Genomic DNA, 23,665 nt, shown 5'->3' on the forward strand with positions numbered 1-23,665 from the left:
GTCTAATAAAAACTCACGTCTCAAGAAAGGCTTTTATTATATACTAGACGTTTATTTGATAGAGAGAGTCGCGATTATTTTATCATTGTGACACATTATTAAAACAACGTGTTAATTTTTACACGAAAATTTGTCTTACCCAAGTAGAATGTCAATACAATATTGACAAAACAAGTGTCCACACGAGGTCTGCATTGGATTGATTAGAAGTTGATGACAGTAAGTACATATAAACTTTTTGTTGATTTTTTCCCGGTCTTCATCACGGATCTTTGTTCCAGGCATATTGAATGACGTCGATTCTTTCCAACAGAATAAAAAAAATCAATACGAATAATTCCTTGAATAAAGAATAAGTTGTTGTTCTTTATAAAAATATAACAAATTTGTGACCACATGCATGTCCTAATTCTGTTTCAGGGATAGGGAGAAGGAACTATCTTGCTCGGTACCGCTGTATATCCTACACACAGAAAGCAACAGAGGGCGTTACAAGAAAGGCTTGCACAAGCAACTTTCTTGAGGCATTAAGGCCCGTTTATAGACTACTGTGCAAAGTACTTTCCAATGGAATTAAATATTCTTTTAAGTGCAACATCGTATTAAAATTATGAATGCATTTCATTCAAAAAAAATGAAAATACGTAGCTACAAGACTTTTTAGCTAATACTGCTTTTGAATTTGTCCTAACGAATTCAATACCAAACTCATACATGCATTTCTACAGTTATGCATCATAACAAATACGATAGTCTGTATGTTCATGGAAAGGCAACATGATAAGATAAACGCAAGCCAGTCTCACCGGTAAAAATCGTATTAGGAAATGCAGAAATAAGAAAGCTTTTTCACTCACTCTGTAGTCTACACGTATATTTATAAATAATTATTGCAGCTATACAAAGGTTGTTATTTCTGCATGTAATCCACCGTATATTTTCCCTCTTAATCTGCCATATCGTAGCTAAATTTAATTTCTAAAGCATCTTTTGTCGTGATTACACCTGCAATAAACATATGTACATCTTTAGAATTTCTGCTTTCGACGCTCAAAAATATTTTTGTCTGAATGCAAGTCTTGTCTATTTATACTTACATCCCAAAGCTAGCAATCCGACAACACGAAGTCACGAAAGCCGTATCCAAATACGGTAAAGTGAAGAGAAAATTAAAATGGAACCGAAAGTACATATTAATCATTATTACCAATTTTGCGAAATTGAATACAAGCAAATATTGAGTATGATAATTAATATGCCCTTCTAAAAGGTCGCCGAGAGTCACAACAAAGTTGAGAACTCGACGCATGGCCAAGTTCATTAAAACCGCAAAATCATGACAATTTCAAAAACCAAAGGAAAAAAGTACTATAAAAATCGGGAAAAACTATGCTAGAACTCACGGCAAAACCACGCTCATCACATGGCGGAAATAAAACACACACAGATTCAGTGTTGCCAATCGTACGGGAAATCCCCTATAGTCGAGAGACTAAGTAGTTTGTAGGTGGTAGGGGAAACCTAGTTCTGAAACCTACGGGGAAAACTGTAAAATGTAGGGATATTGTTAGGGGGAAAAAAATATTTTAAAAATTAGTCCTATTTTTGCCCAAAATATTCTTTTCTTGCTGTGTTCTCACCATTTAAGAAGTGATTAAATGTAACAGAGTCTTTCTCTTGGCACATTTTGTGACCATACATGGCAGTAGAAGATTAGCAATTTAGCATAAACTCAGTGTGTCATTAGCGTCACTTGTATGCCATTAATTCCTACGCCAAATTACTATTTTTTCAATATAAGATGCTTTTAGTTTTCAATATAATCTACTTTTGTATTCATTTTTAAAGACAGATTAAAAGTTGAATGGTCCGACACAATGTAGGTATATAATAGGGAGGTATGTTGTTGTGTAGGGGAAAAGTAGGAGAAAACAAGAAAAATAGTCGTAGGGGGAAGTAGGAGGAAAATAAAGTTTTGGTAGGTGAAATGTGCATACACAGAGTGGCAGCACTGTAGCGGATGTGAAACACATGGCTAAAGAAAAAGCCAGTTTTGTTTATGAAAGTGAAAGAAAAAATACTTATGTACATTTCCTGTAATGTATTTTTTAAATTTGTTAAAATTGCAAAAATTTATAACACATAATTACTTGTAAATGAAATTTAATAATTTCGTTTGTCCCTAACTATATTTACTTCGCAAAGGACCTTGTAAAACATTTGTAGAAATAATTCCTGAGATACCTAGTTGCAAGGGCTTTTCTAACTATGCTTTGTTGCTTTTAGTACAAAACTAAGTATATTGCTATTAAAAAAGCAAAGGAATAATTGATCTCCTTTTAATTTTTTCTTCACACAACTTTTGGTTCTTTCATAAGTACATTGATATATAGATAATTATTAACTGTCTACGATTTTCTATGGAAAACGTGTTGGCACATGCATGATGAACTGGCTGTAAAGCTTGCAGAGATGTAAAGCAATATACTCCCCGTGAGGAGGTGAAAATCAAGTGATATAACTGTTGCACCGTTGCTTGACGGGTAACAAAATTTTATGAAACCGTCGTGTAAACATCTGCACAGCTGAAATATTATATTTTACCTGAAGTATAAATCTATTAAATATAAATTATCGCTTATAACATCACAACAGAATTAATTCAGCCAAACTATTAGTCAATGAGCTTAGCTTCCATTGAATTCCGTGTAATTCTTGGTACTCTATCCAGGGCGGATCTAGGATTTTTCAAACATCAGTCATAAAACGTCGGAGGCGCTCCGCACCTGGGGGGTCTGAGGCATTCTCCCCTGAGAAATTTTGAATTTCAGAGCCTTAAAAATTCCATTTTCAGCGTTTTAGAGCAATACAAAATGTATTTTGTGGGCATCGTTTTTGCGTAAAAACAACACATTTTGGTTACGTTTTTTTCAAAATTAAAATTTGAAGAGAACAATACTTGAATGTTATGCCAAATATTTAGGCTCATTATCATGCTAAATATATGGCTCATCAGCATGTCTAGGAACGTAATATTTATTTTACAATAATGCTATTCAAAAACAGATATAGTCTTTAAAAATTTCTACCAAGATGTCAGGCATAGACCCCGCTAGAGACCCCCATTCGAACCTCTATGTAATGAGTTAAGTTAGAAATTTGGTACTACAAGTGACTGTTCATACATATAGAAAAGCTCAGACTTCAAACCATGCAGGTTTATTGTAACCCTTTACCCATCTCCACATCAGTGCCAGCAAATTCACCTTTTAAGAAAAAACTCAAAATTTTTTTCTGCCAAAGATTAAGCAAAAATGATCAGAGTGAAAATTTGCAGTTAAGGACAGCTTAATGCCATAAATGTTTATTAGGCATTTCACTAGACTATTATCTTCTGTAAGTATATGCAAGGTGTGCCATATAGCAATCACTAGTACCATTGTATTTGCAAATACAAACAGAATGTAACCAACATGTCTTTAATTATATAATTACATGAATGTCAAAATTGGTTCATGTGTCATGCTTACTGGTTATGATAAATATCTTTTCATATGATCAAAGCTCGTTTAAATGTAAATCTGAAATAATTTAGTTTAGAAATTATAATGATCATCAGAAAAATTACCTAGTGATCATGAAAAATACTTTGCTGTTTTGCCAAATTTCAAGGTTTATCTGCATTTATAGGAAGACATTTTTGCTTTATAGAAAATGCTTTTCATACATCAATAGCCCTTTGGAATTTATGGCAAACAATCTGGTATGAGCCGTAGATTAACACACCTTTACATCTCTACATGAGGTGTTCAGTTAGAAAAGAGGACAATATGTGACATGGGACAACATTTCATGTATGTGAAATACTAAGGTTTAATACCATTCCAGTCAAATTGTCGAAATAAAATGCTTCATGGATCAGAAGACTCAAAATCACAGGTTATAGTAAACAGCTTCTCATGTAATCAATGTTTGTTTTCTCAAATCTTAAACAATATGTAGTATAACTGTCCAATGATTTAATGATCAATGATCACAAACTGAAAAGCCCCAAACATTTGTTTATGATAAAGTAAATAATAGTATGGCGCCTTATGGCTACAGATTTTTTCTCCATTGATATATATTTGCAGGAATGTAGGATTTTGCTGCCATATAACGGTCACGAATCCTCAAGCACTAAAGAAATCATAGCTAAAAGTCCTTCGGCAACAACAATTTTAGAAGCATCAATCTGCTTACCATACGCCATATTAACATAAATCGCATCACACACTCGCATAAATTGACTTTGATATATTACATTCATGCATACACTTCAGTTGTCCTTTACTTACGATTTTCGATGTAAATTTCTGCTGATAAAACTCAAAACAATGTTGGCTTTGTTTTGAACATCAATGACTGAATTGTCGCTCGCGAGATCGTCTTTGCCAAGCATTTACAATTCATCCATAAATTTTTCGCCCTCTTGAAAAAATTCCCAATTTGGACAGCAGTATTCATGTCAATATGTGAACTTATAAAAGATTTCCATAAATTCTATTTGATTGTAGTTTAGTTTCTATCATGCTTTAGAAAATTACTATAAAACGATCAAACATTCAATTCAGACAGTTAGCTTGACTATGTTAGTTCAGTTGGCTATCAGTCGAAATAGGTCGAACCAATCACAGTAAGACAAAAATTTAAACAAACCAATTACACGATAGCAATTGGACTCCCTTATCGGTCCGGCCACCCCGCTTATCGGTCGAGATTATTCCAGATCGTCCACTGGTCTGGCTATTGACTAATGGAATGGCTTAAATAGGCGTTCTTGAACTCCGTTATTGGTCGAACCAATTATAGAACTCAATGGTCGAACCAGTCGAGCCACCCCGCTTCAGCTAAGATTTGCTCCTACCTTGAAATTTTTGTTCAACAATAGCTTATGATTATATCATTAATATGCATAAAAAATTAAACACATTATTGTCTCATCCCACCAAATCCATACTTGGTATGATTCCAGGTGATCCACAAATTCACATCGGATGCATTGGTTACAATGAAGTTGAATGTAGAAGAAGCAAAAATAGATGGCAAAGAAATTCTTTGTGTCTTATGAAGAATTAGTAGAAATCAATAAAAAGAATTCTTTAAACAAATTGTAAACAAATTTAAATTTGCTCATGGTCAAGCAACCTAGTCAAAGAAGCAAACTCTCTCTTCAACATGTGACCTTTCCAATTATTTAGTTTCTTTGTACAAAATACTATCTTCGAGAAACTTGATTTGTAAGTCTTTCATTAATATTTTTTTTACCAAGAGATAAAAGGAACTAATTCAAAGGCTTGATGTAAAATACAAAGATTTAACAAGTTGTTTATCATTTAGTTCCCAAATGTTAGTTTGTACATATAAATAATTAGTATTGGTAAATGTAAGTTGTTTAAGCAAAACAGAAGAGTAGTAGTGCTCGAAGGGGTTAGCATTCTTGAAAAATTATATCTTGTTCATGACTTATATTACACAATTCCAAAAACTGTAATGCACAATAATATCTATAGAACTTGATAAATTTCTTCACCTACACTGTAAGATAACTGTTTTGCCTTCATGCAGCAATAGACAGTGTTTTTGTCAGAGAAACCGATGCACTTTAGTTTCCAGGTTTGTAATTTCAATGGAAAATTAATTTAGTTCTGTTCAGTAATAGATCCAAGATTCTGCCAACCTGTTTACAAAATACAAATTACCAAACAACAGTATCATGGTGTTTTGAATTTTTTTCTTTTTTGTAGCTCTTCTAGTTCAACATACTTTCTTTATTAAGGACCAAGTCCTTCTTGACCTTGATAAAAACAATGTCAGCGGCTTAGTTTTTGTGGACTATAGCAAGGCATTCGACTTGATCAATCATGACATTGTCCTAGTAAAGTTAAGATCATATGGATTTCCAGATAATGTTGTAAAGCTATTGCAAAGCTATCTACTCAATCGCAAACAGTCTGTCACTGTAAATAACTCGACTTCGTCACAACTTATGCTAACCAATGGAGTTCCTCAAGGTAACATATTAGGACCTCTACTGTTTTTAATTTTCGTCAATGATCTTCCCCAAGCTGTTGGATCGGACTCAACTATTCATGCTTACGCGGATGACACCACATTTAAAGCCAGCGCTAATATCGATAATGCACCTTTGGAATTGGAACGACGTCTTCAAGAATACATGGATAAATTAAGTAAATGGTCTAGCGAAAATGGGATGGTCCTAAACGCTGTTAAGACCAAAGCATTACTTATCACCGGAAAGAGGCTACATTCATCATTAGTTGATGGCAATCACCTGTCAGTGACCCTTGAAGGGCCGAAATAGAACAAGTAACCTCTTATAAATTGCTTGGTGTAACACTCGATCAAGATCTTGCATTTAGTGACCACATTTCTAGCCTAAAGGCTTTCTCAGCGTATTGGTTTATTAGAAAAGATAAAGAGATACCTTCCAATAAAAGAAAGACTTTTATACTATAACGCCTTGATTAAACCCGTCCTTATGTACGGGAGCATGGTTTGGAATACCTGCGACGTTAAAGAACTCCACTGTCTCCTAAGGTTGCAAAAAAGGGCTGCCGGAGTAATTCTTGGAGTAGACCCTTATTCTAGAAGTGTTATAAACTTTAGTAAACTAGGCTGGTTGCCTTTTTTTCACGAAATAAAAGTAAACAAATGTGCCATGATCTTTAAGAGCCTCAAATGAATTGTTCCTATTTATATCAAAGATTTGTTCAAGAGGAACAGTTCTGTTCACAATAGGTCCACGAGACATGCCAATTTAAATTTAGTGTATCCCAAATACCTAAGAAATAACGATGGTGGCAAGGTATTCAGTGTTGACGCAGTTAAGTTATGGAACAGCCTTCCCCATGATATCAAAAAAAAGCCATGTATAAATTTATTCAAAACAGCTGTGAAAAAGCATTTTATAAGCTCATATAAAAACCTGGACAACTTTGAAACAATATTAAGCAATAGCACACTAACTAATTTTAATTTTAATTTTTTATAAATTAATTTTATCTTTCTGAATATTTTTAATATGTCCTGCTATTTTTATCATAGAATTTTGTAATTATTTATATATTTATTCATTATCAGTTTTTTGTAATGCTGTATAATCTAGTTAGAGGGCCACAGGTTTGTCAGCTTATCAGCTGTTACGTGTCCCCCTCTTCAAATAAAGTCATTATTATTATTATTATTATTGAGTTTTCGGTAGATTTATCAGGTAATGACAATACACTTATGATACTTATCCATGGTAAATTTTCAGTTGACTTATGTCATAGGACTGAAGCAAACATTTTATCGCTTCCTTAGAAGCATTTTTACACAGATTTATCCATTTGAGCAAGAAAAATAGTTGCACCAAACTGTTTACAAACAGTCAAACACGCACAAGCATGAAATAATGTATAAGTTTGACGAGATTGACAGGTCTACTAATGCCGTTTGATTTGCACTTTTAAAAGATTAAAATGTCATAAAATAACTTAAATGTTACAGCCAAAATATGCGTTTCTCTACCGTCGATTTTCTTTATTTTGATGTGTGTGTACTGTGTTTTCACGTAATGCTGAAGCATTATTTTCACATGATGCTGTCGGTATCGTAATTGTCTTTTTTCATTTGTTATCGTTCATATAAACAGTATTGGAAATCAGGAGGGAGTGAATATTGAAAAAAATTTTTAAAGTGGAAGTTTTGACCACCAAAATCCGCCATTACCGCCATATTTTTGACTACGGGGTCCAGGTCCCTTTTCCCCTCCAGGTCTTATAGAACTCAATGGTGTTATCCTTTGATAACTCTTTGATAATCAGTTGACGAATTCGCACTGATCTCATTTGTATGATGTTTGACTAATGAATTCATTGACTAACAAATTATTTGATAAATCTTCTAGTAAGCCCTTGCTCCCAGCCTTACAACACGAATTCACAACAGGTTGCATCCAGATACAGCTTTTTTCCCGTGCAGTTTCAAGATAGAGTTCGTAAAGTCAAAACGATCGTTTTAGTTTAGATATCACGCTTTAAACCTATACCTATATTTTTAATTCACATTTTACTCACGTTTAAATTTACGTTTTTATTCAAGTTCATATTTCTCAGCACCATGCACGAAAAAATGCTTTACACGCTCCACAAGCTTCCAAGGCTACTCGACTACTCGTTACATTTAGATTCCAATATCAACTGACGGAATCTCATATCTCTGTGTTCTTATCACTCCAAAAAAAGCGAAGCTCTACCGCAATAGAAACACCAGCGTGTTTAAATATCACAGTATCCAGAAATGTTTAAAGTTTGCTTCTCTACCTGGTCGACCATTATCCTCTCAAATATCAGAAGAAACCACATTACAGCTTGAGCAGAACATAAGTGCATGAAAGCAAAGTTAAGGCCGTTTCAAACGTCAAACGTTGCTCGAGCATCATGTAAATTTAGCAATAGAAGAAGAATTCTCTGTTGTGTCGTCTCTGGAGTTGGCATATCTGTGCTGGTACACTGAGCATTAGAAGGAAAAGGAAACTATAACTTTTTTAGAAGTGGGTAACCTGATCTGTAGATTTAGTGTAGGAATCAAACTTCGTCAGTATATTTACCAACAAGCAAAAATCCTTCATTATCTTGCCAAAATACCCAGCGATTCACAGTTATGTTTCCAATCATTATGATATAGCGAAATGGGGCGCGGTGATGGGCAAATGACTGGCTCAAACCTGCTTACTTTGTCTATAATTAATACATTCGTTGTGTTTCATGCAAGTTAATAAAGCCTATTTAATTTATTTTTTAATATCATCACCGAAATCATTTTTACTCATCACGTGATATTAATTTCTATGTGGACAAAATAACTTGGATTGGTTTATTATGAATCGGCAAACTATTTGCTGTTATAACAAATTTACTTGACAAGAGGTTGGTTTACTTAATTCAAGAAACTTTATTGTTGACAAATTTTCTTCATGCACGGCCAAAAAGAATTTGCTACACTCAAAACTGCAGCGACGTCTTATCAAACTTACTCAAAATCACGTACAAAAAGCACTTCAATAGTTGGTTAAATGTTTAGCAAAATATGTATCATAGACGTCCTCCAAATCAGTGTAAAACTACCATATTTCATTTAATCAATAACACAAAGAAAAGGGTGTGGCCTTTAACAAATCGACTTAAACAGTCCAACGGCCAACGACGAAGCAGATATCCAGAATCATTTATATTTGAAGTAGGTCGCTGAAGGGAGGAACTTTGACCATTTAAATGAAAATCAAGTACCATGTGTTTACCATCACAATCATTTATAAATTTCGTGGTGTCATTTTTATGAAATGGCCACTTTTGAACAGCTTTGTATTCACCTAAAAAATATAACAAAAATTAGTAAATTTCTTATAATAAGAATGAAATTCCTAAGCTCTAATATCTGTAGTAGTTTGTTAATAGTTTCGATGCTGTTTCGGATCGTGTTCGAGTTAAAAACATGCTATTTACGCACAATGCCGAATCTCAGAGCATTTGAGAATACCTCTTAACAAAAATATAATATGTAAACCTCAAAGTAACAAATAAAGCAATGTTCGACGGCAATTAAAATAGTCTTCAGAGTATTTTGTATGTTACTAGAGTCGTTCCTTTGAAAAGGATTGTTCAGCATGCATCTGTTCGAGATTCCGTCAGTACCAACTTTTAAAAAAACCACTCCAACAGAAAACCTTGTGCATCGTACATTGTGAAATACTGCAAAAATTTAGTTTTATAGTTTGCAATATCCCACAAAAACAACCTGTAGTCACAAAACAGATTTATGGTTTGCAATATCCTACACAAACCACCTGGAGTCACAAAACAGATTTTATAGTTTGCAATATCCCACACAAACCACCTGTAGTCATAGAACAAATCAACAAACGCAAATTTCAAGCAGACTAACGCTAGAAGTTTACAACCCTCTACAACTGCTAGGTAGATAGTTACTAAGATTATGGTATTGAACATGATCAAAGCAATGCATCAATTTCAAACAATATATTCACTTAGCCTTTTTCATCCAAAAAACTATTTTAAATTTAAAAACCTTTCCCAAAATCAGATACGATTTAGAAAGATATGTTTAGTCAACAATTAACATAATAAACAGTGTATTACCTTTAATATACTGGCGATTGTTTAAATTTTCCGAACTTTGAGGATCTGAATAAAAAGCATCAAACATGTGATCACCATTTCCTTGATCCATTAACATCATTGTGATCTTCTTTTGGAAAGGCCATGTTTGAAGTGCATCGTTATCACCTAGAAACAATTAAAAAAAAGTAAATGCATATTTCCAATTTATTATAATAAATTCTTTCAAAGCACTTTAACTTTGTATTTTTTCTCTCTTACTCCCAACCCTTTCTAAACATAACAACAGACCAATAAGAAAATATGGCATTTCAACATCGACCACTATTGTTATTCAAAGGACCATGACAACATTTGATGTGGATGTTCATTTTGCAATTGACAAATTGGAAAAACTATTGATATTAAATATAAAACATTTGATGACCAAACACTTGTTAAATAACTGAATTAACAACCATAATGTATATAACCTGTTATCTATATCTAGCTGGCAAAAATGCTTTAATTTTAGAGCAGTCAAATGCAAAAAAATAACGATAAAAGAGAATAAACCTTTCATAACAACAAAAAACAAAGATAAATGAGTTCCTTTTCCAAAACCATCGCCATTCATATAGATCTTAGCACACATCTTGTAACCAGGTTGAGAACTGTAGAATGGCGGACTGTACAAGGCTGTTTTTACACCATTTATGGCGTCCTGTCTCTTCTTCTTGAAGTTATCAATTTTCCAAAGTAACGTACCGTTGTAGCTGTGTATAGCCTGGTTAGATCCCAGTGCACAGGCACCACGTTGCGCGTTACGCGCCAATGACTCGAAAATTTGTTCTAAACGCTCGCGAATCCGTTGTATGATGGATGAATTATTTATCATTTGTCGCTCAAGGACATGATCCTCTCACGAATTGAGAAAACAGCTTCATACAACTGGGCGTCCCTATCGTTACCATCACGACGCTTGAGATTGTCGATCGTCTTTTTGAGATCTGTAAGTTTACCTTCTAACATCACAAGTTTTTCTGAGAGATTGGCACGAACAGCATTGGGTCGGTCAGCCATGCCTTCACCACAAATAGAAAATTCCGAAGGTGGTACATAGTTACTTAACTGCGTAACAATTGCGATAACATATCGCAACAGGAGGCTCACATGATCAATTAGATTGTCCTTCATATGTTGTTGGATCTCCCTTCGTTTTAAAGTCTGTAAAAAAAAGACAAAGATAACAGCAGCACATTTTTTTTAAAAGGCAACTTTGTTATCTTTGCAAAAAGCCCCTACACAGGTGTGCAAGTATTAAGACCTTACTAACCAAGCACGAGGTCATGTGATTTTGCAATGAATTTCATTTCTCCGTTTTTTTAATAATGTTAAAGATTATGACATGGGCTAGCTGTATATGGCGGGGTTAGAGGGTATCGGGATAGCTTCCATTCTAAGACAACGTTTTACTTATGGTTTGTCAACGGAATGCTTTAAGTAAGATAGAATTACCTGAGAACAATTACATAAATGGATTGTAATTAAGACGTATATGTTTAGCTTTAAAACGTATTTATGTTAGCAGATTAGAACTTCTCAATTTGTTTGATTTCTAAAACAGCGATGCATGCAGAAAATAGTTATTCCGGAGTCACGCTTTGTAGGCTTTACACAAGATACCGTTAGATGCACGATAGCAACTTTACGACAATCATAATCATTGTATGTCGATAATCTATGGATATAATTCTTAATCTGGTCATTTATAGTTATAGTTGTGGTGTACTTACTTATGTCTTTGTTCACATGCATAAACATCTTAAACAGTCCAAAGATTCTTACTTTATTATGGTTACATCCAATAGCTTGAAATTCACATTCAGTCGGCACTTCATCACAAGTTGTATTTTCATGGTTTTCAATGTTCTTCCTCTGTATCAATTGCTTACAATACTTGCAAGGTACGGGTGCATTGTCACAAATATTGTCTAAGTGGTCCTATATGTTTACGAAAAATATTAAGATCCAAAATTACTCTGTGGATGAAAACAATAAACGCACATCCACAGCTAGATCCTACCTTAAGTGAATCATAAGGGACATCTTTCCCACAATATTCACATTTCACATTTCGATATTCACAATCATTCTTCAAATGTTCATCAAGGAGAGAGCGATGTAACTGAATGTTACATTGTTTGTGTACACAGCTAATGAGCGCATGCTCACAAACTTGAGAATGACCCTGAAAAAAAAGAAGCTTTCGTTAATAATATGCCTACAATTTTTACTACAACTCTCTTGGTGCAACTTACTTCTAATTCTTCGTAGGTACCAAACCAATTGCAATTGTTAGAAGGACAATGTAAACGAATCGTTCTCAACTCGCGCCTTGCAAAAGCATCCGGGAAAACCTAGATAGGTTTCATAGAAATCAATAATATTCAATGTAAGAAGTTTAAACGAAGCTAGCCTGGAAAGGAGGAAAAACATAGTACAGATTTATTGAAAAACATAAAGTTTCCCAGGATTCCTAATCGTATGCTATATGTTACAATAAGAATTTTATTCAAAAGTAAGAATAAAATTTGGAGTAAAATTTAAGTTCGATCTCTTGTGTTATTAAAAACTTAAAATTATAATCGTTCCACTTCTTATTTACAAAAATCGAGGGAGATAGCTATGCATAGTTGTGTCGATAATTTTTAGGCAAATTATAACGAAATGAAACTAATTGACTCTTAGCACATACATTTGCGAAGGGATTTTCTGGTTCTAGTACAAGAAATTTAATGTATATGGGTATCGATAAAGTGGATGTTAGCACTAATTTTGTAAGTAGTTACACCTTGAAGCTTTTTGTTTGTGAATTTTAATTTAGAATCTACGATTGATAGTAGCTGTGGAATCTCTTGTTAAAACCTACTTTTCACATACCTCGTTTTGGTTTAATTCTTGTTCATCTTCAGGACATCTCGGATCAGAACATCTACAGATTGAACAATGAACATAAATACTTTTGAATATGAGCTAAGTCATATGTTGAGACACCCAAATGACAGTATTCATGCCACTGTTTTCAATCGATGACAATGATAAACACTAATTTAGAACTTCAAAATTATTTTCTGCATGAAAATAGTCAAATTTGTATAAACTGCCATACCCAAGTACAATGTCAATACAAGATTCACAAAACAAATGTCCACACGAAGTCTGCATTGGATTGACAAGAAGATGATGACAGTAAGTACATATGAATTTTGGGTGGATTTTTTTTTCGATCTTCATCACGAATCTTTGTTCCAGGCATCTTACTTGATAGCAATTTGGACTTAATTTGTTTCTACCATTAAAAAAATAAACAGGATGAGCAGCTTACACATGCAACAAGCACTCGGATTAACGAAAATGGAAGCAAGTTTTTTCTATTTTTCCACGTTTGAATGTAATCATTTGACTGCATGTTGTGAGAATTTAAGACTAATCTTTTGTTTTTCGATATAGACAATATATTAAACAGGTTTATGATGATCATTTCTTTTGTCAATTAGCACTACAACACCATAACAAACAATCCTCGTGCGCATGTGCAGATTTTGAATTTAGTAGGTTGCATGATATAGAACATTTGGAAAATGAAAGCGCGAGTTTAAATAAACATGATGACGCCTGTCTGCTGACTTAACCATTTTTATGTCTTGACTGACTTGTTAATTTAGAGATCATGTAGCCTTTTACTGGCTCTATATTGCACCTACTCTAATCATTAGTCTTTAATTTATACAACATGTAAAGACATGATCCGAGTATAGTAATGTTGGGAATGAAATTTCAAGTTGTCGAAGAGTAGCAAAATTGTGATGAACATTTTAAATCAACTTTGCCGAAGACAATCATCCTGTAATGGACAAAAATCATTCCAGCATCTTACTTGTAAAAACGACATTGTTTACTATCAGCTATATTGACTAATTCCCTAAATTGCATATGACATTATGTTGGACTTTTATTGATTCCGAATGATAGATCTCATAACGTTGTATAACCATTTCCAAATTTGTTTTTGCGTAACATGCATATTTCCAAAGTTAAAAACTGCTCAAATACAGATTTGGAGGAAAAAAGAGTGAACACTTGTGGACTAGAATTCAGGAATATGCCTGAGAAAATATTTAAGTTCATATTACAATATACTTTTCTTGTAGCTATCTGCGCATTGTTTCAACAGTCATAAACTAGTAATGCTTCGCACTAAGCTCTGTGTAAATGCCTAATTTTTAATTTAATATTTCTATATTTTTGTTAAAAGCGTAGTCCTGAAATCCAGTAACTTTGGTGCGCTGTCTTGTTTAATTCTGTGTTCGAGCTACATTTGAACTTCTGTAAATTTTTTTGCTCTTAAAAACTAATAGAAAACTTGATAACTTAATTTTCTTGAAAACTTACACAATAAAAATCCAAAATTGGTGATAAACACTTAAAAACATGTTGCTAGAATCGAGGCGAATACACTACCCCCTACCGCCTATTTTATAAAAAGATTCGGCGAAATACCTAGACGGGGATTTCCCTAATCGATGGAACGAACAGTAATATTTACATGCAATAAACAGTATTTACATGCAATATGCTCCAAGTCGAGCAATGGCGTTCATTTTGCATTCATTAAAAAAATAATAAGAAACAAACTCCAAATACGTCGATAGTCGATACAATCAAACACACGTCTATTTCAACCTCGAATTCATTTTTAAATCTGTTTTGAGAATGATAAGAATCGACGAGTTAAAGATAGACTTATCTTGAGCAACTTATCTTGAGCAAACTATCAACATATTGCACAGTTTGGTCATGACCTTCATTCTGAATGGTGATATTTTGACAGCGGCGGGGCCGCAGCTGGGGTAATCAATATTTTATGAAAAACAGTTATTTATACAAATTGATAAAAAAGATAACCGTAAACAATGCGTTGCTTTCTACATGCAGTGTCATTTTATTGAGATGTTTTGTAGAATGTGAATTGTGTGCAAATGACGTTCATTGTAACTCCCATCGCTTACACAAAATCAATATTACCATTATTAAAAATCCATCGAATACTTACATTAAAACCCAAGATGATTTTTCAAAATAAAAATAACTATTCTTTCATAAATCTTCAAGATTGCATGTGAAGGTTATCAGATATCACTTGACACTTTGAAGGGGAATCCCAACAGGTTTAGGGGAATACCAATATATTTGAACCGTTTATTGTTATTTCACAGAACCATACCATAATAGGGATCAATTCACTTAAGTTTTGCACATGTAGTAGATTAGAATATACGCAAATAAACGTGCAAATAAAGAGAAAAAATGAACTAATTTTAAAGAACATGTGCTGGATACTTTTTCCCTAACAAAATATGCTAGTTAAATTGCTAAAGTCACTACAGTTAACGTACTCTAACGTATTCTACGTTGTTCAACAAAAGGACCTTCCATTGCCATTCCACCATACTGCATCAAAAACAGTAGAAAATACCGTAAGAATTAGTATAGTTTAGGTTAACTTGCTCAATGATCAATTAATTGGTATAACATCGTTGGCGGAATTTATTTCGTTTTGGAATCTATAAAAGAAAGACAAAAAAGTTTCAAAAAAAAGTGCTTACTTTAAAATAAATGTTATAGTTATTTAATTGCTTTTGGTGCACCCTTCATGTAAAGAACACATTTCCACTACATTGATGACATGTCTTGTTTACGTTTGATGGCAGGCAGATATATGCTAAGAGAGGTTAACCACTGTTGCTCGTTTTGTCCAAAAGCACTAGACCAAATCTTCCTGCCAGCAAAACGTAAAAAAGGCAAACCATCTATAAATCAATAATCTCAGACGATCAGGATATACTAATCGTTTACAAAAGAGTATACGCAAGAACAGAGTCGTAGAAACATCACTAATTAATGGAGAGATATTCATATATGCATGATAGCAGTATTGCATTCCTTTAAAATCCATCGTTTTTTAAGGATTATCACATGCATATATGAAAGTGGATACCCCAATTATCGATTTTCCTGGGCCCATAAATGCAAAACATGATAAATACCTCCTGAAAGTAAAATTAAGTCGTAGCAATGTATATTGTGTCGTTAATATGAACTAGTTAAAAACACTGAATATTCTTACTTTATCATGGTTGCACCCAATGACTTGACAATTGTCAGTGTCTACTTTATGGCAAAATTCTTCGTGGTTTTTGATATCTTTTCTTCGTATTTTATCTTTGCAATTTTTACAAATTACGGGTGCATTTTCACATGTGTCTTTTATGTGATCCTATGTGTAAAATAAAATAAAAAATAATATCAGTCGTCCAGTGCACACTCAAAATGAGCACGCACTGAAAATACTGGGAATGAAACTATTTAGAGCACATAGGATACAAATTACTGAGGTTCTTCAGCGTAACTAACCATCCATTTTTTGTAGTTGCCAAACCATTTACACGGGTCAGAAGGACAATGCAGAAGAATACTTTCCAATTCATCTTTTGTGAACGGGTGTGCTGAAACCTATATGGGTTTTATTAAATTATATCAAAACTCACAAATAAGAAAAAAGCATTTCACCTTGTTAAAAATTAACTGTAATGACTAGCATGTCGTGGTTTTGTCATAACTAAAACACTTCTAAATTTCATGTTTTAAATGTTACTTCAGCAGGGACGTTGCAAACGGGGTGGTCAGGAGCGTGCCCGACCCCCCAATCATGTTCTTTCGTAAAAAATTGTTCATGCCTCGGTAAATTTTTGCGAAATTTCAATACATGTTTGGTAACTATACGCCCAAACCCGTACCATGCCACACGCTCTAGATTGCCATAGTCAATCAGTCATGCAATGTAAGTTTCAGGATATTACCATTGTTAATATCTTTCAAAATACATTAGTTTTGCACTATTACTGAGGATAAAAACGTAAAAAGGCGTAATATAATCTGTATTTTGCTAGCCAGCAAGTTTTAATGCTGCTATGTAATTTTCAGAACATCTTCAAAAATATTATCGCAGAACATCAGAAACTGATAAACTGGAAATTTACTGTCCGCTCTAGATTACTTTCTGTCAATTATAGATTGTTTTTACGTACGTTGTTCTCGTTTAATTTTTCTTGATCTTCTGGACATCTTGGATTAGGACGTCTACAGAGTGAATGAACATAAGAACCTCGAAAAATTTTCAAGACATCGGAATCAAGAATATATTCTTCAATTGTAGATAATTATAAAGTTAAATTGAGTTAAAAAACATAACTTAAAAAATGAGCAGTTTATACAATTTACATAACATAAATTAATCATGTAGTTAAATAAACACAAAAACTTTGCTCGTAATTCGTAAATGCAAGGGTATAAAACTCCTTATCGCAAGAGCCTACATAAATAGTACATAATCATGCATTTTGTAAGCGTCATTTTTTGGAGACAATGCTTCAATCATACCTATAAACAGGAAGATCTCATAGTAATTCTGTTTCAAACCAATCAACAAATAATGAATTTTGATAGTCTTTTACACACAATTATAATCAATCACAACTTCTGCAAAATGGCCGGCTTAAATAAAAAATGCCTCACCCCAGAATAATTTTAACACAAGACTGACAAAAGAAGTGTTTACACTTTGCTTCCATTCGCTTGTTCAGCAAGAAGCCACAGAAAGTACATTTGTGTTTCGCGTCGATTTTTTTTAGATCTTTCTTACTGATCTCAATTCCAGGCATTCTAAACAAAAGCTAAGTACAGTAAGAAATGTGTTGAATAAGAAATGACAAGAAAAATTTTAAATAATTGCATAGTAAGCATTTATGTACGTTTGTCTGAATTAATTAAAAGTATAGCGAAATCAAAAAATTATCCAAAAATATCTTATACTTCATTCGAGCAATTAGCTCAGTCTTAAAAATAAAATAATGTTACATTTTTATATAACGAACAAAATCTAAATAGTAAATTAAAAATACAATGTAAAAAATCCGATAAATTTAGAAGATAATGTTAAAACTCATAATAATACGACTGGCTCCCACTTGCCTTTCTCAAAAATCATAAGAGACACTTAAATATTTTGATCTTTACCAAAAAGTACAACTTTAATGCTTCAAGTCATTAATGAAATGCTTTCGAATTATTCAAAATGTTTCAGAGTAATCAGGATTCAATTCTGCCGCGTATTACCACAATGTATTAAATACGTTTGATAGAAAGTTCAAATTTAATGAATGATTGTTTTGCTCTTTTAATCAACGAGCTTAAGTCGTGCAAACATTATCCAAATCCAGTTAATAACGGCAAAATTTCTACTCGAATCCAGATGTATGAAAGTAGATTGTTGGAAGAGAAACAATCTTTTACGCATACTATATATATTTAATTTTTATTAACTGCATGATGACTTTCATATAACACTTACTTGACCAAGAGTTTCTCTAATTTCGCAGTTGATAATGACGGTTTCTAAATAATGTGTTAAAGACAGAGTGGTATCATGGGCGTTGACTGGGATTGGCTAGGGACTTCCCCACTTTATGGTTGATACCAACTTAAGCTTTGAATTCATAAATCCGAGGAATTCGTTCGATTATCAAAATAGAGTATTTATTTCATCCACAACTAATATACGATTATACAAAAGTATCCTAATAGAGCAAAAATGAATTCAAAGTAGTCTTTAAGAAGGTGTCTTCTCTTTACATGAGCAAGGTAACGTTCTCATGAATGTATTGAACAACAGCACTCAGGAACAAAGATATACGAATACTAACTTTCGTAATGTTGTTGATGATATCTAAATCCAAGGCTTTTTATGATAAAAAAATGTCACGTAAAATCGATGATTTAGCGATAATAACTAATCTCAAAATAATTCACTTATATAGGAGTAAATGTCCTTTATTAGTAGAAAGTTGAGTATTCGTCCAATCTATGACTGTGGCCTTATAATTCTTATTGCAATACAAACATAACGTAAACAATTTAACTCACTGTTGCTATTAATATTGTTCGTGTTTTTGTCACGTTAAACATACCTCCTGTCCTGGCAGGTACTTAACCTTGTAGGTTTAAAGACTTCTGACAAACATAGGAAGATAAAATTTATAAGCAGTCATTGCACTTAGATAGCACAAACTAATTATAACAGCGTTTGGAATTCAAATAATCTATGATTGATTGTTATTTAAAATAACATATAATATTTATTGTTGTTTATATTATTCATGATGTTATTAACACATACAAATATTTTTCTTGTTTCTATAGAGTCATGGAAACATACGGAAAAGTTTAAAAGAAACGAGAAATTACGTAGCAAGTGCAAGCACAAAGTGCAAGTGCTTCCAAGCAATTTTGAATTTGATTCTAGTGTGGAATGCATTGTACTTTAATTTTTACTGCGAGTTTTATAAAATTTCAATATCAGTTTAATTAGAACACTACCATTCACCGTGACACTGTGAAAAGTCCAAGTTTCCTTTCTTCAACATGGTTGCACCCACTGGTTTAAAATTCACATTCTGTTCACCTTTCACCACAAGTCCTTCGTTTTCAGTTTGCACAAACTTTTCTTCGTTGCTATCTCTTGTTGCTTTTCTAGCAACTCCATTTAAGAAGACAAAAGTTTACTCTGTAAAGAATTTTTAAAGCTTACCGTTGGACAAGTTGAAATAGCTTGCATATACATGCTAACTATATGTTCGCAGTTACGTAGAGCACAAAACACACAATTCATACGAATTACACTTGTATGAACAAGGAATTCACGCGTTGTAATCACTCGTAAGGTGATGTCCAAAATGAATGATCACAGGGATAGACAATGACTTAAAATAAAATTTTCTTTCAAATGTTTAAAATATTTATCAATGAATACCCAGGGATTCCCCAAACCGTTGGAACAAATTGCACGCATGAGGAAGCCATTTTAAAATTCCAACATTCAAGAAATGCCTACCGTTGTCAAAATAAATCAAACACGAAAAAATTTCCATCGCTACAAAATGAATTCAAAAGACAGAAATCTACTATGGCAAACTTATTTATACATTGATTATACAACAATGGAAATTTTCCCGATTTTAATTTGGCCTCATGATCTTCATTCTCACAACAAGCTGTGGTATTTGATTTTCCTCGCGGGGGCGAGTATGAGGAAATGCGTCGTTGAAGGTTAAGCACAGTATGTTTTACTAAAAATAAAGCTGGTCATTGCAAAAATGGTAAACCTCATACCCTATTGTACCTTAAAATTATTATTTGAAACATCCTCATGTTACATGATTTTCAATGCAATTAATTATTTATACCAATCTATGCAGACCAGTGAAATGTAAACACCGTTCAATGATGCAGACTTCAACATTTTAATTAATATAGCATGAAAGTAAAATAACAGAAGGCCTACGTTTTGCTGCATGAAGCCAATCATAATTATAGTAAAATTGAGTCCTTTGCAGTTTTTCTACAAAAAAAACCAAAAATATTAATAAAAGGAAATTCAACGCAATTAACAGAAAATAAAGTCTTCTTTAAATTCTTTCCAGCTAGTGAAAACATTCAATCAACATGCACAATTGCATTTCTTATTACATGTTTAGAATTTGATAAAACAACAGTCTTTTGTGCGCAAATATTTACAATTTTTTGATAGGTAAGCAAAAATTCGACAATGCATGTTTTGCCGTATTAAGTTCTTTTGAAATCAATTGTTCGTTCAGGATTAGCTATAACTTGAAAATATGAATACAATCACCCCTCCCCCTAGCTTTTATCGAGCTGGCGACGTACGTCACTGAGATGACTTTGAACTTTCAATTGAAAATACATAACTGCTGATCCTATTGTTAATATTTTAATTTCAAGTATCTTTTTACTGAATTTAGCAATTTTCAACAAACAAAGTGTTCAACCTTGCAGTATTTTGTATTTATAATAAGCTGCCGCTATACTTTATCATTTGACTTATCTTAGATCTAACTATGATAAAGTCTTCTGAATTGAAAAATCATTTGTACAAAATAAAAATTTCTACTTCGTAAAATCAAACTGATGTATGTCTTCAAGTGAAAGACATTTAAATGATCTACACATAAAGTATTGTGCGGCAATTATATGACGACAAAAAGCTTCATCAAATAAAACATTCACAAACTTTAGTTCAAATGAACACTCACCCTGATAACATTTTCCTTACGCGCTGTGAGTTTATCAAACTGTCAATGTACGACGTCTGTTTTCGATCTTTGGCTAATTTTAACAAGATTTTAACGGCTTTTCGTTTTCAACTAGTATTGTAAAACCTACAAATGTGAAAATCTTTCTGTGCATCTTCTTACTTGGGTACCACCCAAAACCAATGAAACATTTTGTTCAAGCTCGTGACTTTTAGTTTATATCAAACACAAGACTCCCAAGAAGGCATAAACACAAGTGATAACATTATCATTCGTGAGATTTCAGATTTACAATGTACAGTTGGCCCAAGTTTCTACATTTCGTATGTTCTGTGTAGATGAATTTCCCATTCAGTAAGGGCTGTTCACATGAGCCCGGTAACCAAGATTCAGCGAGGCATGAAAGGATTTTGAGTCATTGAAGGGGTAAAAACTTTAAGCGCAAACTTACAACCTTTTATTAAGCGTCATAAGTCGTTTTAGTAGAAATTTTCTTATCAATCTAAGTTATTTCTTTCCATTTTAAAGGTTTTGTGAATTTGCAAATTATGAGCATAGAGAAATTGTCTTTTCCATTTGCCAAAATGATTTAACGCTTCGCTGAATCCTGGCTACTGGACTCATGTGAACAGCCCTTACTGATTGGGAAAATTCATCTATACATAACATACGAAATGTGGCAACTTGGGCAAACTGCATATTGCAAATCTAAAATCTCACGAATGATAATGTCATCACATGTGTTTATGCCTTCTGAGAGTCTAGGTGGGAGACTCAAATGAAAAAGCTCTAAACGTGTAACATGTATGATTTTTTACGTAATTTTTATCGTAATAAATATTTGGTGTGCAGCCATTCCCCTGGAAGAGAGAAAACAATGGAATGTTCGCCATGTTAGGGGACATTTACGTTGTAAATAAGGAAAAATCTTTGTTAAAATCATCTAACATGCTCGCTATGATAGAGCTTACATACAAAGAATTCTCATTGTCTTGAAGTCAGCTGTACATTCACAATGGAGCAGATTAATACTATTCTTGACTTGCACTTCAGCCATTTTGGTGGTTCTGATAAAAAAGAATATTTTATCAGTGCTATTGCCCACACCAGCCGACGTAAGTGGTTAACATTTTTTGGCAAACCTCAAGAAAATGGTCCCAGTGTAGAAAAAAATAGTATAGTCTCACTCTATTGTGCAACTTGGTGCTGTCTACTTAATTAGATTACTGGCTGCGGCAAGCCATCTTAGCGTTTCTATTGGTCATAAAAGATATGCCGAATAAGATATGCGCTAAACAAAAAATTTCAGAGTGGGACTACTGTTTGTTTTTATACTGTGGAATGGTTGCAAGGCAAGAGTATACGTATACGTAATTGGAGATGGTATCAGAATATATTGTTTTTTATTTAATGATATTTGAAATATATTACGATTGGGAAGTCACAGCAATATAAAAGTTTCACATACAGTTTCATATGCTAATTCGTTGTCGCTGCAAGTTTTAGTGTGATAGAGTTGTATGATGTACAAGCACTCATTATTTTCTTTACATTATTCACGTTTGTGCAGCGTACTCCTTTATTATTAGGATTGGAATACAAACTGCTTTTCAAAACAATTTGTAATAATTTGGAGAATTTTGTTGTGAAATTTTGGCTTTAATAGCCACAACAACATTAGACTTAGCCAGCCCAAATAAAGATCATCGTTACGCTAAAATTTCAATCAAACAATCGAATACATTGCAAAATTTTCATTTCAGTAATACAAATCACAACGAGAAGTATGTCTTAGATGTTTGTAGATGTAGATTGTCTAGGTTAGTAGAGTCCTGAGAAGGACTATTGGCGTTGATAACGACTGAAACTTCGACAACGTTAACGGTAGTGACCTTCCGAGTTAAGGGTGAAGTCCTTCGTGGGAAGCTACTAACTTTAACGATATACATCTACAAACATGTAACGATACTCCTGGGTTCAAACCATTTACTTTAGCATGTTTCGGAATATATTTTCGCGTAATAAATAAATGTAAAGGAGGCAAAGAAATGTTGGCGATAAAGCTGTAACGACGTCGGCGAGCGCTTGCAATTAATGAGAGCGCATTAAAAATTGTGTTCAGGATTTTTTTTGACGTTCGCCGAACATCGGCGCTGTCATCGCAAGAAACAAAACACTTTGTTTCTTACGATTATCGCCGATGAATGCCGAGTATTAGACTACTTGCTTAAAAATCTTTTAAAACAAGAAACTGTTGAGCTGGGTGATTTCGGC

At 33.3% G+C, this 23,665-nt stretch overlaps 4 protein-coding genes across 7 annotated transcripts in view; all 4 read right to left on the minus strand.

Annotated features, from left to right (window-relative positions):
- The window catches only part of LOC124448736 (TNF receptor-associated factor 3-like), a 27,778-nt gene extending 27,557 nt beyond the window's left edge, over positions 1 to 221 (minus strand). Inside the window, exon 1 of the mRNA XM_046999709.1 lies at positions 140 to 221. The gene's annotated coding sequence lies outside the window, so the exon portion shown is untranslated. The remainder of the gene's footprint in view (positions 1 to 139) is intronic.
- The window catches only part of LOC124448733 (TNF receptor-associated factor 2-like), an 18,336-nt gene extending 7,301 nt beyond the window's left edge, over positions 1 to 11,035 (minus strand). The window contains exons 1-2 of the mRNA XM_046999706.1: positions 10,737 to 11,035; positions 10,270 to 10,349 (exon numbers count right to left, since the gene is read on the minus strand). Coding sequence (XP_046855662.1) covers positions 10,270 to 10,349; positions 10,737 to 10,815 — 159 coding nt within the window. The 5' untranslated portion in view covers positions 10,816 to 11,035. The remainder of the gene's footprint in view (positions 1 to 10,269; positions 10,350 to 10,736) is intronic.
- LOC124448725 (TNF receptor-associated factor 6-like) lies at positions 10,535 to 13,849 on the minus strand. The gene is made up of 6 exons (XM_046999691.1): positions 13,333 to 13,849; positions 13,104 to 13,155; positions 12,482 to 12,580; positions 12,247 to 12,411; positions 12,009 to 12,164; positions 10,535 to 11,387 (listed from the first exon to the last, which is right to left on the minus strand). Exons 1-6 carry the CDS (start codon positions 13,455 to 13,457, stop codon positions 11,055 to 11,057), a joined length of 930 nt encoding a protein of 309 aa, XP_046855647.1. The 5' UTR covers positions 13,458 to 13,849; the 3' UTR covers positions 10,535 to 11,054.
- Positions 13,850 to 15,392: 1,543 nt separating this feature from the next.
- Positions 15,393 to 20,021, minus strand: LOC124448730 (TNF receptor-associated factor 3-like). 4 transcript variants are annotated; one of them, XM_046999698.1, is made up of 8 exons: positions 19,659 to 20,021; positions 19,206 to 19,292; positions 18,634 to 18,677; positions 17,799 to 17,945; positions 17,312 to 17,363; positions 16,638 to 16,736; positions 16,351 to 16,500; positions 15,393 to 15,787 (listed from the first exon to the last, which is right to left on the minus strand). In XM_046999698.1, exons 2-8 carry the CDS (start codon positions 19,245 to 19,247, stop codon positions 15,743 to 15,745), a joined length of 579 nt encoding a protein of 192 aa, XP_046855654.1. In that variant the 5' UTR covers positions 19,248 to 19,292; positions 19,659 to 20,021; the 3' UTR covers positions 15,393 to 15,742. The 4 variants fall into 4 exon arrangements, with proteins under 4 accessions (XP_046855654.1, XP_046855658.1, XP_046855655.1 ...); XM_046999702.1 differs by having other exon boundaries at positions 19,250 to 19,292; positions 19,659 to 20,020; XM_046999699.1 differs by lacking the exon at positions 19,206 to 19,292.
- Positions 20,022 to 23,665: the final 3,644 nt, after the last annotated feature.

The sequence above is a fragment of the Xenia sp. Carnegie-2017 genome, unplaced genomic scaffold (assembly GCF_021976095.1).
Source record: "Xenia sp. Carnegie-2017 unplaced genomic scaffold, XeniaSp_v1 HiC_scaffold_23, whole genome shotgun sequence".
Lineage (NCBI taxonomy): Eukaryota > Metazoa > Cnidaria > Anthozoa > Malacalcyonacea > Xeniidae > Xenia > Xenia sp. Carnegie-2017.